This window comes from Aethina tumida, chromosome 2 (genome assembly GCF_024364675.1).
Source record: "Aethina tumida isolate Nest 87 chromosome 2, icAetTumi1.1, whole genome shotgun sequence".
Taxonomy (NCBI): Eukaryota; Metazoa; Arthropoda; class Insecta; order Coleoptera; family Nitidulidae; genus Aethina; species Aethina tumida.
Window position 1 is genome coordinate 24235209 of NC_065436.1, and position 15317 is coordinate 24250525.

Genomic DNA, 15317 nt, shown 5'->3' on the forward strand with positions numbered 1-15317 from the left:
AGTAAACTTGTCTTTCAGAATGAACACAACCCTGACGTAACATCAAAGAGCGGTTTTACACCTCTCCACATAGCCGCCCATTACGGCAACGACAAAGTGGCTTCGCTACTTTACGAGAAAGGTGCCGATGTAAACTACACTGCCAAACACAACATTACTCCGCTGCACGTAGCAGCCAAATGGGGCAAGCTTAATATGGCCACTCTGCTCGTTTCCAAGGGTGCGGACATACAGGCGAAGACGAGAGACGGTTTAACTCCTTTGCACTGTGCTGCCCGTTCTGGTCACGAACAAGTTGTGGACATATTATTGGAGAACGGAGCCCCGATGCACGCCAAAACGAAGGTAATTGATGATTATACAAAAATACCACGTTGTTTTACGCTTGTTCTAATTCCAGAACGGTTTGGCACCTCTGCACATGGCAGCACAGGGTGAACACGTTGATGCTGCTAGAATACTTTTGTATCATGGTGCCCCGGTGGATGAAGTAACCGTCGATTATCTGACAGCTCTTCACGTAGCAGCTCACTGTGGTCATGTTCGCGTGGCTAAGCTTCTTCTAGATAGAGGGGCCGATCCTAATGCCAGAGCCTTGAATGGTTTCACTCCTCTTCACATCGCTTGTAAGAAGAACAGGATTAAGATGGTGGAGTTATTATTAAAACACGGTGCAAGTAAGTGAATTTATAATTGTAATGTAATATATGGTTACTGATTTTAATTTTAGGTATAAGTGCTACAACGGAAAGTGGCTTGACACCTTTACACGTTGCAAGTTTTATGGGTTGCATGAATATAGTAATATATTTGCTGCAACATGATGCTAGTCCAGATATTCCAACAGTTCGAGGTGAAACTCCGCTTCATTTGGCTGCCAGAGCCAATCAGGTGAGTAAAGACACATATATTTTCAAAATAATGTAATAACAATATTATTTATAGACCGACATAATAAGAATACTTCTAAGAAATGGTGCTGCAGTCGACGCAAAAGCCAGGGAGGAACAGACTCCGCTGCATGTGGCTTCCAGATTAGGAAACGTTGATATTGTTATGTTGCTATTGCAACATGGTGCTCAACCTCATGCGACCACCAAGGACCTCTATACACCTTTGCATATTGCCGCCAAAGAAGGCCAAGAAGAAGTAGCGTCTGTCCTTTTAGACAATGGTTATTACTAAAAAATTTATGTTAAAAATAATGTTTTATGAGTTTGTTTCTTTAGGGGCTGATTTGACAGCGACAACCAAGAAAGGCTTCACTCCTTTACATCTAGCTGCCAAGTATGGTCACTTGAATGTAGCTAGGCTATTGCTACAAAGAGACGCCCCAGCCGATGCCCAAGGTAAAAACGGCGTAACTCCACTTCACGTTGCTGCCCACTACGATCATCAACCCGTCGCTCTGTTGCTTTTGGACAAGGGAGCTTCACCACATGCCACTGCCAAAAATGGACACACACCCCTCCATATTGCTGCAAGAAAGAATCAGGTAAGATTTATATGAGTTATCTTATAAATTACTTAATTAATTTCATACTTATATCAAGTTGAAATTAATAGCTGTAACTAATTTGACAAATTTATAATGCATATACATGCTAAATTATAATTTTTAATTAATGAAGTTAACACAATGACGTGTATTTTTCTATTAAACCTGTCTGTTTAATTTGATTCGAACAGAAATTTTGTGTTAAGCCACATGGAACTAATAGTATGTACTAAATATTGTCTCCATACATACATAAAATCCAATGTCAGTTCAAGTTCACCATGAAATCACAATATACAATCCGCCTGCTTTGCCATTATTGCAATTATTACAGTCATTTAACTACAATTAAAACTTAATTTAAAATCAAGGTATTAAGGTGCTTAAACACATTTTATGTCTTCGGCGTTAATATAAGTGATGCATTTATTTTTAGATGGATATTGCTACGACTCTATTGGAATATGGTGCAAAAGCGGATGCCGAATCCAAGGCGGGCTTTACGCCACTTCATCTGAGCTCCCAAGAGGGTCATTCTGACATGTCTTCCCTGTTGTTAGAACATCAAGCCGATCCCAATCACGCCGCAAAGGTAATTTACAAATGAAATTGAAACGTTCAAATTTTCATTTTATGTCGCTTTCAGAACGGTTTAACTCCACTGCATCTTTGCTCACAAGAAGATCGGGTTCCCGTAGCCAACATCTTGCTGCGGTCGGGTGCCAAAAAAGATTCTCAAACTAAACAGGGCTACACACCGCTCCACGTTGCTTGCCATCACGGTCACGTTAACATGGTCAGACTGTTGATTGAACAAGGAGCCGAAGTGAATCCCGTCACCACCGCTGGATACACTCCACTCCATCAAGCTGCCCAACAAGGACACGTGTTGGTCATCAGTCTGTTGTTGAAAAACAAAGCCGATCCCAACGCCGTTACTAACGTAACTCTAATTAAAAACTATGGGCGAACAAATAATTAAATTCGTTGTGCTTTTCAGAATGGTCAAACTGCATTAGGTATTGCCAATAAATTGGGGTACATTAGTGTAGTCGAGGAACTGAAAGTCGTCACAGAAACGAACGTCACTACAACGACGACCGTGAACATCGAAGAGAAATACAAAGTTGTTGCGCCCGAAGCCATGCAAGAGACATTTATGTCGGATTCCGAAGATGAAGGCGGTAAGTGGACTAACTTGTTTGTAATTTAGATTTGTGTTGTTCAGTTTTTACTAAACAATATTAACAAAAATAAAGTATTTGTTTGTAGTTTATGATATTGCAAAAGTTGAATAATAAACATTACAATATTCCCGTTTTTTGTAAACTATTATTATTATTATTCTGATTTCACTTTATTATTATTATAATTGATTTAACATCTTCGTATTTATACTTTTGCAAATTCTTCCCGTATTTCTTTTGCACATTTTGTTTATTTGCTCTTTGTTGTTTAATTAACAAGCTGATAAAAATGTGCTTGTCAGTAGAAACATGTCCCGATTATTAATTACATATAACATATGGTTAATAAACTATTTGGATGAAACGAAATGTCACCAATATTTGCATAGAAACAACAAAATTCAAATGTATTATCAATTAATTAAATTACACGAACAGAACAATATTTGATAAAAATCATACAAAATTTATCAAAAGGTTTCTAATTATTTGAATTATTGAATGACAGAATTATCTTAAAATTTGATTAGACTTTATAACGTGATCCAAATTGGAACATTAAGATTATTATCTTGGAATCGGGGATGATAAATCACGAATATAATTGACAACGTGAAAGTGGCTAAGGGTTTGGTGGTGGTTGTTGCATGCAGGCGGAGCGGACGAGCCTCCAGTGGCTTACGGCAGACCGACGCATGCTCAGCACGTCTATCTCCCGTTCTACCAAGGACAAATGACCTATATGACAAGTAAGTTCAACCACCTGTAGTATGTTGGATCATCCACCCCCATACACATAAACCACTTTTTGCTAATAACCAATAAGTAGTTAGCTTATTTCAGCTTGTGTTTTTAGAATTAGAGTAGTATTGAATAAAGATTAGATTAAGTTGATATAACATCTATATTAGTTTAACATTTATGTCTGTTGGAAAGGTGGGTAAGGTTTGCACCTATATTACACTTGTAAACTTTACCAAATATGTTATTTACTAAGTTACAGAGTTCCATTCTAGTTAATAATAATTCCTGTATATATTTAATATTTAATTGAGATATACTATCTTTATGTTGATTTCCTAACTCTTATTGCAAAAATAAATCCCTTCTTATCTCTACAGATATATTCAATGTGAAATATCAAATAATATAAATCGCATCTTAATTTCATTTACTCCTTTTTTATTTAGAAATATGATGATACTTTTCTTAGTAGTTAAACAAGAATAAACAACTATTTTAAGTTTATTAAAATATTTATCGCAGAAAATTGATGATGTCATTTATATGAAATATATTCAAAACAGTATCAACAAATATTATTTTGTAAACATAATAATAAAAACTTAAGAAAAATATGAATGACAATAATATTTGTATGGTTTATAATGTAATCCATCCTGTGTTAGATGAATTAATTAACGTTATCACAAGAACGTACCATATTAAATATACCTACACAACATTACTGTGAACACTTCCTACTGAAATGAATACATTAACCATATAAAAATAATAATGCATAAACCTGTCCTTATTAGCGTTCATCTGCATGCCGGACACGTCTTCGACAATTTCCAATGGCCCTTCCTTTCGCACTATCAGTTCTTCGATGCCACACCATTCGTTAAGCTCGGTGTTAAGATGATTACTTATCTATTAATAACAGCGTTGTAAAACACGCCGATTATTAAAAGGTTGTTTGTTGGTCTTTGTAATCTGGCCGCCGGAGACGGAGATCCGTTTATAATATATATATTTTTTTTTCATTCGCGTTCGTTTTATCACAATAGGTACTTATCGATGATGTGTTTGATTCGTTATCTGCGTTGAAGTTCGGTGTTATCTGTATTGTGCATAGGTGTTCATACGTTTTTGTGTGCGCAGGGGATGACCCGCTGTCCAGCGACCAACAGCAATACAAGTACATGACCGTGGACGACATGAAGAGTCTCGGAGACGACTCCATGAGGATGGACGTTACCAACGACGAGTACAACAGAAATTCGATGGGTGAGTTCTGGATTTTAATTTTTATGTTATGTAAGTCGAGATAAGACGTTGGAATTATCGAACATATAGATGCTAACATTGACCTACAAACTTTGGGCACTGTTTGAATAATAAATTAGCTCTTTATTGATAGTTTTGTTTACACATTAAAAAAGTAATTAACCTCATGTAACCTGAGTAATTGTTTATTCGGATTATGAGCATTGATTGAAACAAATATGGATTATTATAAACATAATAAAAATTTAATTATTTTAGCTCCTTCGCACATCAGCAACGAATTAATAATTACACCGCAACATGCTAAAGAATATTACGCAAGCAACGCATCTCATCATGCTCCAGACAATGTCGACATTAAAAGGCAGCCTAAAACCGCTGGGTAAGTTGTATTATAATTATTGTAGCTTCAGGTGTTATTATTTTTATCAAAATATAAGTGATAAAACGCCATGTGCTTAATAATGGTCCAGGGTGACAATACCTGGACTGTCATAACGGCCAGCCAATGCTTTTGTGTTAATCGTGTCAAGTAATATTTTGGCTTTTAAAATATGTTAATTTCATGTCACTTACAAAAATAATTTGGCAAATAAAATTGTTAATTTTTGTTATAATTCATAGAAAAACTTTACAAAATTACATTTTTTAATAAAGTAAAAAATATGTTAGTAAATAAATGCTTAAATAAATGTGATATTACCAAGGCAGTTTACAAGTTTTACATTTACACACAAATCAGTCTCTTTTCTTATATAAAATATTGAGATTCTTGAATTTAAAAATATATCCACAGTTGTAGAATTTACAAATACAGATACAAGAATCTTAATATTGAACTTTTTACATTTTTTTCTGTAGGAATGTGATAGAGTAGAAATTATAGTTTAAATAACTTTTTACTAAATGTTAGATTTGGATGTTATTAAAATAGGTGGTAATGTGAACGACAATTTTCTACGACCACCGGTACTATTTATTTCAATCATTAAACTTGGAAAATATATTGTATATAATTTTATGTGGTCCTAGAAAATTTACAAATAAGTCTTGCAGAAAGTGAGGCCCTACAATTAATGTTTAGAAATCTGATGTCATCTAACTAGATGGTCAATCAGACTTATTATCCCATGTAAAAAATTATGAAATACCACATTAGTTCTTACTGTAGAATCTACAGCATGCGCAAATAATCCCACAACATTTTGAAGGTACGTAGCAGTTTAATACTGTAATTAAATTTCTGTAAATTTAATGATTAAGTTATTCAAATTAATATAAAAATAAATTGGTTTATACGACTCTCACTGTCTAGTCTAGTTCTGTACAAAAAAAATCTACGATACGAAAGTTCAATTTACACATAATAAATACTGTGATACTCCAGAGTCGCATCTATTCAATTGTTCTTAAGAATTAACACGCTTAATATTATGTTTACTCAATTCAAATATAAAAAGTAGTTAACAGACATAATAAAATATTCTTTCATTGCCTACTAACCCAAACTACTTTAAATTTATGTCTGTAAGCTGCCTTGTTTTATCGTCAGTAAAAAAATTAAGAATAATAAACAGCCTTAGTAGTTAGTGTGTGTATGTATTTGAAGCTTGTGCAGTGCAGAATGGTCAAGGCTAGAACACACTTTGAACTGGTTGGGTCCTCGAACCAAAGGACAGGGTCTATGCAGAGACAGGTACCACTTCTAAATTGGGACGGTACAACGAACCGTCTCGTTTTAATGTTTTTTATTGCACAGAATGCCGCACCCGGTCTAATTCCTGAGTGACCTCCCTGTATATTTATATTAATTTCGAGGGGTTGTGTGTAATCGGTACTAATACGATCAGGTTGGTCAGTGTCGTTTAAATTAAGTCTATAATCTAACATAAGTAACAATCGTTAACCACGTACACTTGACGAACCTTATCATTTTTGTAAATAAACATTTGTAAATAAAATTGTATATATGAGTAAAGTTACAATGAACGACCATTGGAAAATGCCTGCCTGTATGTACCAACTAAACATGTTTTAATAATCATCTTCGTATGAAGATGAAATTTATGATTGCAAATGTTTTTATTTGTTTTTGTTTGATTTTGTATTAACTGTTTTGTTTGTTGCCCGTATTGTTCCCTTCAGTGTCCCCAGTTGGAAAAAGTAAGTTTTATGTACAGTGTATAGATGTTTGTGCTTTTTAGTTATTTCATTGTAGTTTAAATTGTGTGATATAACAAACATTCTTAAACACTTAACACATACATAAGTACACTTTATTATTATTATTCTTTTGTTTAAACGGGTATTTTTGTTTAAAATTTTTATCATTTCAAACACATAATAATATAATATACATATTTAATTAAATCGACTCGGTATTATAAAAATATTAATGACTTAATAAATTGGCATGATCTTTAAGGTTAAAAATGGTTCTTTAATGATTTTGACACAATTAATTTGAAAAATTAAAAAATACTAAATTATTAAAGTAAACTAAGAGTATCACTGACTACAAGTCACTTAAGCACCGTAGCAAAAATATTAAATTATCAGTCTATATTCGTTACTATACAAGGTCTAAATTTGAAATTCAATTAAAGACATCCTCAAAACATGACTCCAATATTAATTCGAACATCAAATCCTAGACCCTGTATATTTACATCACTTGCTTTCTAATTATTCTTGGACCACTTGGATTGGCATTAAATGTCTTTCGTCTATATAAATAAATTTTCGTCGAACGACACTTAAGGCAATCCTCCTACAAAATTTCACGTGTTAAAAAATTTCCTCCTTGGCAGCTTCTTGGTGTCCGTACTGGTGGACGCGCGAGGCGCCGCGATGCGTGGGTGCCGGCACTCCGGAGTGCGCATGATCGTGCCCCCGAAGTGTGCGGCCAGCCCCACACGCATCACCTGTCGATATGTCAGACCTCAACGTACCCCGCACCCACCACCGCTTATGGAAGGAGAGGCACTGGCCAGTCGCCTTCTAGAGTTGGGGCCAGTTGGAGCCAAATTCTTGGGGTAAGAGTACACAATTATCACTCATATGTGTTGTAACAAACCGTATTTGTAGACCGGTTATATTGGAAGTCCCCCATTTCGCCTCACTTCGTGGAAAACAACGTGAAATCATCGTTCTAAGATCGGATAATGGGGAGACGTGGAAGGAGCACACCTTGGAAAGTAACGAAGAAGCTATCCAAGACGTTCTGAATCACAGTTTCGAAGGGCAAGGTAAGAATGGGATTGTTCGCATAATTCATTCTACTAATGAACGGACGTTCGCAGAATTAAATCAAATCGAAGATCTACATACAAATAGGATCACAAGGATAGTCACCAGCGACTTCCCACATTACTTCGCCGTCGTGTCTCGTATCAGACAAGAAGTTCACGCGATCGGACCTGATGGAGGAACTGTGTCAAGCACAGCAGTGCCACTTGTCCAGGCAGTTTTCCCACCAAATGCACTAACTAAGAAAATCAGAGTTGGTCTTCAAGTATGTAATTTTTTTTTTTTTAATCTTCTCCAAATACTGAGCAACCCCTTCATTTCTCAGGCTCAAGCGATTGATACCGAATTAGTATCGAAATTGTTGGGTCATGGCGTCGCAGTCTCCCCAATTGTTACCGTAGAGCCAAGACGTAGGAAGTTCCACAAAGCCATCACTTTGAGCATGCCAGCTCCAAGGGCTCACTCTCAAGGCATGATAAACCAGTATTCTGGTTCAGCTCCAACACTGAGACTTCTTTGCTCCATTACTGGTAAGTGAAGTGTGAATAATTGATTTAAATGGATGTTGTTATTGATATTCCCTTGTTAAAATATACCACAATCACTATCACTTAATATAGATCCATAGTATATGAACAGCTTTTCACATTATAAACAAACTATTCAAAAACAATATAAATTTATAGTTAAACGTAATGTAATATACTATTTTTTAATAATTAAGTTTTTGGATGGTTTAAACCTTTACTGCTTTTTCTGAAAATGCTCATAGTTTCTGCATTATGATATTCTATGATAGTGCATACATAGGTTATAGATTTTCTTAGATCTTACTTAGTATAGTTGTGGTAAGTCACATCTGACATTACTTTTAATACTGTTATTTATTCAAAAATGTGTTGTTTCTGTTTAGTCACATCCATATTGTTGATATTAGTCATTCTTGTTTGTATTAACTTGATCTTGTACATAATTTTATTTTCGAGTTTATCTTTTGCTGTTTCTTCAGAATATAACTGACCTTATTTAGACAGGTAGACATAAATAAGTACTTTTTAAATATGACTTTATTTTCAATTTAAAACTTTTATCCTTAAGTTTACAATATATAATATATTAGCATGTTAGTTGTAACTATCAATGTTGTCTTTACTGTTGCAAACTATTATTTTAACATTCATGCTTCAAAAGGAACTAAATCAGGTAAATTTAGTTCCACTAAATGATTGAAAAGATGCTTTTTCATGGAGTGTTTTATGTTGTCTTTTACCTTTCTGTTAGCCGTGATTTAAACATTTATCAATTCTAGATATAAGACGGAGACTATTTGCAATAAAAATGCAAAATCCGATATAAGATTATTTACTAATAATTAGTTTATACTTCAATATTTCCGTTAATTTAATAAACTCCCTCTTATATTTAATACATGGTGAAAATGACAGTAACAATGGATTCAATTCATAGAAAAGAACGTGGATCCATCCCTTGTTAAAAATTAAAAAAAGTAAAAAAGTTAAAAAAAGTAGTATGTATATACACTATCATTGAAAATATATCAAAACTCTAAACAATTTTTCACATTGCGGTCAAGATGTCAGTGGTAATATATTTATTTCTTTTCACTTTCACCCTGTTTATAATTAGCTATGGACTGTTTTCAAATATATATAATATGTTTTCAAATTAATTATTAGAGTTATCTGTTGCATTTCTGCTTTGCAGTTTAAAATTAAATTTATTTGTTTATTTAAAGGAAATACCTTTTTATTATATTCAAAAACTTTATGTTAATAATAAGCTGTTTTTAGCGAATTGCAACCCAATCGATTTTTATTTGTAGTTCTAGTAACAATAAGTGTAGTGTTCATTGATATAATTTAATTAAATTATAATTAGGTGGTCAAAACAAGGCTGTTTGGGAAGATGTAACCGGATCCACACCTTTAAATTTCGTCAGGGACTGTGTGTCATTTACGACAACGGTATCGGCCAGATTTTGGCTTATGGACTGCAGAAATGTAACTGATGCTGCTAAAATGGCAACCGAGCTATACAATCAGTCCATTCACGTACCTTTCATGGCCAAATTCGTTGTATTTGCCAAACGTGTTAGCAATTTGGAGGCGAGGATTAGAGTGTTTTGTATGACCGACGATAAAGAAGATAAAACTTTGGAACATCAAGAACACTTTACTGAAATCGCAAAGAGTAGAGACATTGAAGTAAGCTGCGCAAAAAAATAAGTCCTATTACAATTCTATAAGTTCCTTTTTCTAGGTACTGGAAGGTAAAGACGTATTTATGGAGTTCGCCGGTAACTTAGTTCCAGTGTTGCAATCTGGTGATCAACCTAGACTAGGATTTAAGGCATTCAGAGAAAATAGATTGGCTTTCACAATGAGACTGAGAGATCAGGTATGATATAACTATATAAATATGTCATTCAATATTTAAAAATGCATTTTTTACTTCAGGATGAAGAACCACTCGGTAGAATTATCTTCATGAACGACGCTAAAGTTGCCAAAGGGGAACCCAATCAAGTACCACTGTGCACTCTCAACCTTGTGCTTCCTAAAGATGTATTGCCCGATCGTGACTCCCAGTCTGATCTCTTGGCTATTGACAAAGATCATAGTTACTTGCAGCATGGTGGTATCAGTAAGTATTTCCGTAACAGTGTGTATATGATCAACTATAAAACATACGTTTTAAGGTAAACCCGATACTATTCATAAGGCAGATATTCGAGTATCCGATATTTCCAATTTATTGGATGACGACTGGGAAAAATTGGCTCTCGAATTGGACATTGCACCGTCTGAAATTAAACTGATCAAAGACGAATATCCAGATAGTAAACCGCAACAGGCCACCGTTATGTTAAGATTGTGGCTCAAACAGAAAGAATCACGAGCTACGGGCAATCAACTTGAACTAGCATTAAATAAAATTGGCAGGTCCGATATAGTAAACAAATGCATATGCAATGTTGAACTAGTAACTGACGACATGGAGAAAGTCATGGCCAAAATGCAACTAGAGGAAAAGTCTGGATTCGATTACTTAAAAGATGAATTGGGACCTTCGAGAGACACGTCGTTAAGACGAGATGAACGAATTGATCAAAGTTACAAAGACAGCCAAGATGACATCAGTAGAAGTGAGAAAAATGGTATGTACTTTTGTAATAAACAATAAATCATCAAACACTTAATCCCCATATATAAAAAATGTTACAGATGATCTTCAAAATGAAAATGTGAATAAAGACTCCACCGATACCCTTGACAAAAAACCAAAAACGAATGATAAGAACGAACAACTGGACAATATTCCCACGACCGAAAACGCAAACGAAGAAGTCTTAGAAGAAATTACAAAGCAATTTAACAAACTCCAAACAGTACCTAATAACATTATCGACACTAATGGAAACACTCCACCACCTAGTCCCGCTGATTTCAATACCAAAGAGCTAAACTTCAACCTCGAGAAGAACGACACCGCAGGTATGTTTAAAAGTAGTTGCATAGTGATTTTGCTTTTTATTTTGTTTACATAAATATAAAGTCAATAAAGATCATAAGGAAAGATTGATTTGGATTTCTAATGAAGTTAAACTTTTCTTATATTTTCCTCGTGAATAAAAATTGATTTTGTATTTATTTTAAAAACATCGTGTGAACATATTTTAATTAATAATTAACTAAAATATGTTGCTATAACCTGATATCATTCAAATAACACATGTAGTCATGCCCATTTTAATATTCTTGCTTATTAATTCACAGTAAATATCTAACCAAATCTTTTCTTCCTGGCACATGGTGTGGTTTAAAGCTTGATACACTCTTCTTTTATAATTTGCGTACACATTCTTTAACAGTAGCACCTAGCGAATTGTTAGTTTCTTTCAGTTTTAGTAGTATTTTTTATATTATTCTATATAAAGGAATACCAGAAGAACTGGTGACATCTACACCACTAAAGAAGCAAGTTGAGCAGAAACATGTGGAAGAAACATTTTCAGAAGTTTCACCAATGAAGAAACAAGTGGAGGAAGAGATAATAGTATCAGAACCTGTTCACACCGTGGCCAACGAGAAACCTGAAGAAGATACTAAATATCCTATTGAGATATCGTGGGGAGACCCGATAGCTGTCCTCAGAAAGAACGTAAGCGACACACTGACTTTCTTGCACCAAGAAAGAAACGATTTCTTGCCAGAAGAAGATATAATCATTCCTACAAGAAAGGATGATCACGTCTCCAAAGAAATTGATTTGGGAAGTATCAATCGCCTTAGTTCGAAAAAGCAAACATCAGACTTGGATACATCAGTTGAATTAAGTCAATTAGATTCTACTAACGATTTTGACGCTTCCAAACTAAAGGATGTTGCCGAAAGCGAAATAGAACAAGTCATTGAAAAAGCGGAGAATGTAGTAAATGAGATGTATAACAAGGGTGCTGATTTGAAAAATAAATCTGATAAAGTAATTCGATTTAACGATGATATAGATTCGAGGGGAGAAAAAATGGACAGTATTAAAGACTTATCAGACAGTTTATTAGATGATATCAAAAATACCACTGAAGATTCTCTAGATAATTTGGAGAGTCTTAAAGATGATTCGATATCTGTTATTCAAGAGAAAAGTGAGGAAGCCTTTAAATTCTTAGAACAAGAGGCCTCAAGTCCTATTGTTATAAAAGAAACATTAGATGATTCTATTACATTTATAAATAAAGAATTAGATTCCGTGATAAACGATGATGACTCTTCGTTTAGTAAAACTGAAATGCCTGAGACAAGTTCAAAAAGTCCAAAAAGTTCCTCTATACCAGTTGCAAAACCAAGGCAAAAACTCGAAAGTGAGAAAGGAATTGACATGTTATTTGATGACAACAGAGACTCCACTTCTCCAGACGCTGACCTTCTCAGTAAGATACCAGTTATCAAAGGTGGTAAAATAAAAACTATTAAAAAGCACTCCAAAGATCCTCTAAAGGAGTTCGTTACTCTTTCAAAAGATGTTAAATGGGACGACGATGACGATGACGAAGTGACAACAAAAGTCACAACAGATCCCATTGTCAAAACAACAGTAACGAGAATCACAACCGAAACAGTAAGTCCCGAAGTCAAGAGTAAAATCCCAGTTTTGCACCCCGACTCGTTACCTACATCGAATATATACGAAAACGTTGACTTCGAAATGTCACCGAAAAGCAAAATACCCGTTCTAAAAACGGAAACGACACGAATTATGTCGCCCGAAACAACGCATGTCGAACGCACCGTCATCTCGCCGACCTCTACCCAAGTGATAGAAACAACAATCGTTTCGCCCGGTTCACGTATTTCTACGAAGAGCAGCACGCTGGATTCGGACTCCGACGACGACAGTCAACAAAGTCCAGTGCTGAAGGGCATCTTGAAAAAGACTGGAATCGTGCGGACGGTCGGAAGCAGCAGCGGCTCTGATGTGGCGCTTCACGAAGAAGGGGCCGAACTCAGCGAGGACGACTCAGGTATGTTGTAAAGTGTTAGAGCTTGCTCCTTGATTGATATTCGATTTCAGTTAGTTGTTCTCGTTGACTTGATATGTAGAAGCACTGGCTGCGAGCTAATTTCCTTTTTATTAGAAAATTATGTCATGCTATGGGGTAAAATAATATGGCTAATTCAATTTTTGTAAGATTGTTTTTTACTCTAATTTCCTTATAAAATACAATTTTGATTACTTACATAATTTAAATTAATTATAAGGAATTGTCAAAATTATGCATTTTTAAAATTGTAATAAAAAACTTAAGATAAGTCGTATAGAATATATTATTTTATTTCCAATAGCCGACATTTTAGCAGTATTATTATATTTTATGCATTTTTGTTATTCGATTAATAAACTGACTCTCTTTTAGATTTATATTAACCATTTAAATTAACATTAACTTATGTAATAACAAGTATTTAATATCAATTGTCCTGTCTATTTACTAATTACTAAAATTAAATTGCGATATTAACAATAAGAGCACCCGGTTTAGATTAGAAAAATTTAATTATCACTATGAAAGTGAAATTTTCTCAGTCTGTCTGATAGAAATTTTGGTCAAAAATTAGTAAAATGTGAAGCATATGAGTCGCAAATATGTGATAAATGTTTGGAGAACATTAGAAGAAATTTACCAGTTTCGAAATTCGGTCGTGGCTGCACACGATTTTATCTCCAGCCCAGTTAATAACTTAATGTTAATTTTCATGGTTTACCACATTGCCCCAACACTTGGAAGTTATTTATTATTTTTGAAATTAAATATTTTGCCCAGCAACAAAGTCAAAATCCAATTCCCTAGAGACCTGGCATGTTCGTTCCTCAATAGTGTGGTCGTTTTTGGCATTGGCAACAAGCATGATCGTGTTGGCACTGCTAGCACAGTACTGACAGACTGAACGCTCTCTATTTCTCTCACGGTACGCAACAATTGACCACTATATCATTACATCCACCGACACCAATCCACCAACCACCATACATCGAATTTGTTCAGGATAAGGGTTTTAAAAAATGTTGTTCAAAAATGTGCAACTAAATTCAATTTTAAAAGTTGAAATGTGGATATTTGTCTTAATTAATATTTATCAAATTGGGTAATTACGGGTATGTATAAGATATCTATATATTTTTCAGCAGCATAAATTCAATCTAGTTAAGAGCGTTACAGCAAATTTTTGAACAACACTATTTCAGGAGAGATATTCTTGTAAGAAATTATTATTTTTTTGATCATGGTTATTACATTTATCACATCAACAAAAACTTATTTTTAACATCATCATCTGCATGAATATATCTCGATAATTAATAATGATTCATTCATTATTAACAGTCATATTAAAATGAGGCATGATTACACACTTACACTACACGCTTGCATTTTAACATTTTCTTATGTTTTGAGATTCTACAATAACCATTTTGTTTGAAAAGTATGCATTTACATATTTGTAGAATCTCATTTTATTCTGTATGGAAAGAACTGCTTCGATATTTTGCTTTTTTTATTTATAGAATACCTTGCTTACTGCTTTTAGAAGCTTTACCTTTTCATTGATTCTTTACATACAGAATATAGGCATGGATATGATGTGTGTTTATCTTATTTAACACAGTCATGAAAAATAATATATGGTCGAGGTTATAATTATTTGTAACTTATAATAATAATTAATCATAATTTTAACTCGGACAATTTTGAGTTACTTAATAAAATTATTTCAACATCGTGACTTCATTAAAATTGAGATCTACTTTTAAAATGTATACAAACAATTTTAACCTTAATCATATTGTAC

The 15317-nt window shown here is 34.1% G+C and overlaps 1 protein-coding gene across 9 annotated transcripts in view; it reads left to right on the top strand.

The window, feature by feature from the left end:
- The window catches only part of LOC109601925 (ankyrin-3-like), a 40224-nt gene that overhangs the window by 23886 nt on the left and 1021 nt on the right, over positions 1 to 15317 (top strand). For 3 of the 9 annotated variants that reach the window (XM_049963631.1, XM_049963635.1, XM_049963630.1), the window contains exons 6-27: positions 19 to 345; positions 401 to 677; positions 731 to 891; positions 946 to 1174; positions 1230 to 1495; positions 1935 to 2090; positions 2145 to 2441; positions 2499 to 2682; positions 3339 to 3434; positions 4573 to 4698; positions 4957 to 5080; positions 6308 to 6394; positions 7509 to 7733; positions 7786 to 7946; positions 8001 to 8212; positions 8273 to 8477; positions 9847 to 10172; positions 10228 to 10365; positions 10425 to 10611; positions 10667 to 11125; positions 11193 to 11462; positions 11906 to 13489. In XM_049963631.1, coding sequence (XP_049819588.1) covers positions 19 to 345; positions 401 to 677; positions 731 to 891; positions 946 to 1174; positions 1230 to 1495; positions 1935 to 2090; positions 2145 to 2441; positions 2499 to 2682; positions 3339 to 3434; positions 4573 to 4698; positions 4957 to 5080; positions 6308 to 6394; positions 7509 to 7733; positions 7786 to 7946; positions 8001 to 8212; positions 8273 to 8477; positions 9847 to 10172; positions 10228 to 10365; positions 10425 to 10611; positions 10667 to 11125; positions 11193 to 11462; positions 11906 to 13489 — 6097 coding nt within the window. Of the gene's footprint in view, positions 1 to 18; positions 346 to 400; positions 678 to 730; positions 892 to 945; positions 1175 to 1229; positions 1496 to 1934; positions 2091 to 2144; positions 2442 to 2498; positions 2683 to 3338; positions 3435 to 4572; positions 4699 to 4956; positions 5081 to 6307; positions 6395 to 6843; positions 6862 to 7508; positions 7734 to 7785; positions 7947 to 8000; positions 8213 to 8272; positions 8478 to 9846; positions 10173 to 10227; positions 10366 to 10424; positions 10612 to 10666; positions 11126 to 11192; positions 11463 to 11905; positions 13490 to 14290; positions 14436 to 15317 lie in introns of all 9 variants that reach the window. The other 6 variants (XM_049963636.1, XM_049963637.1, XR_007547357.1 and 3 more) reach the window with 5 other exon arrangements.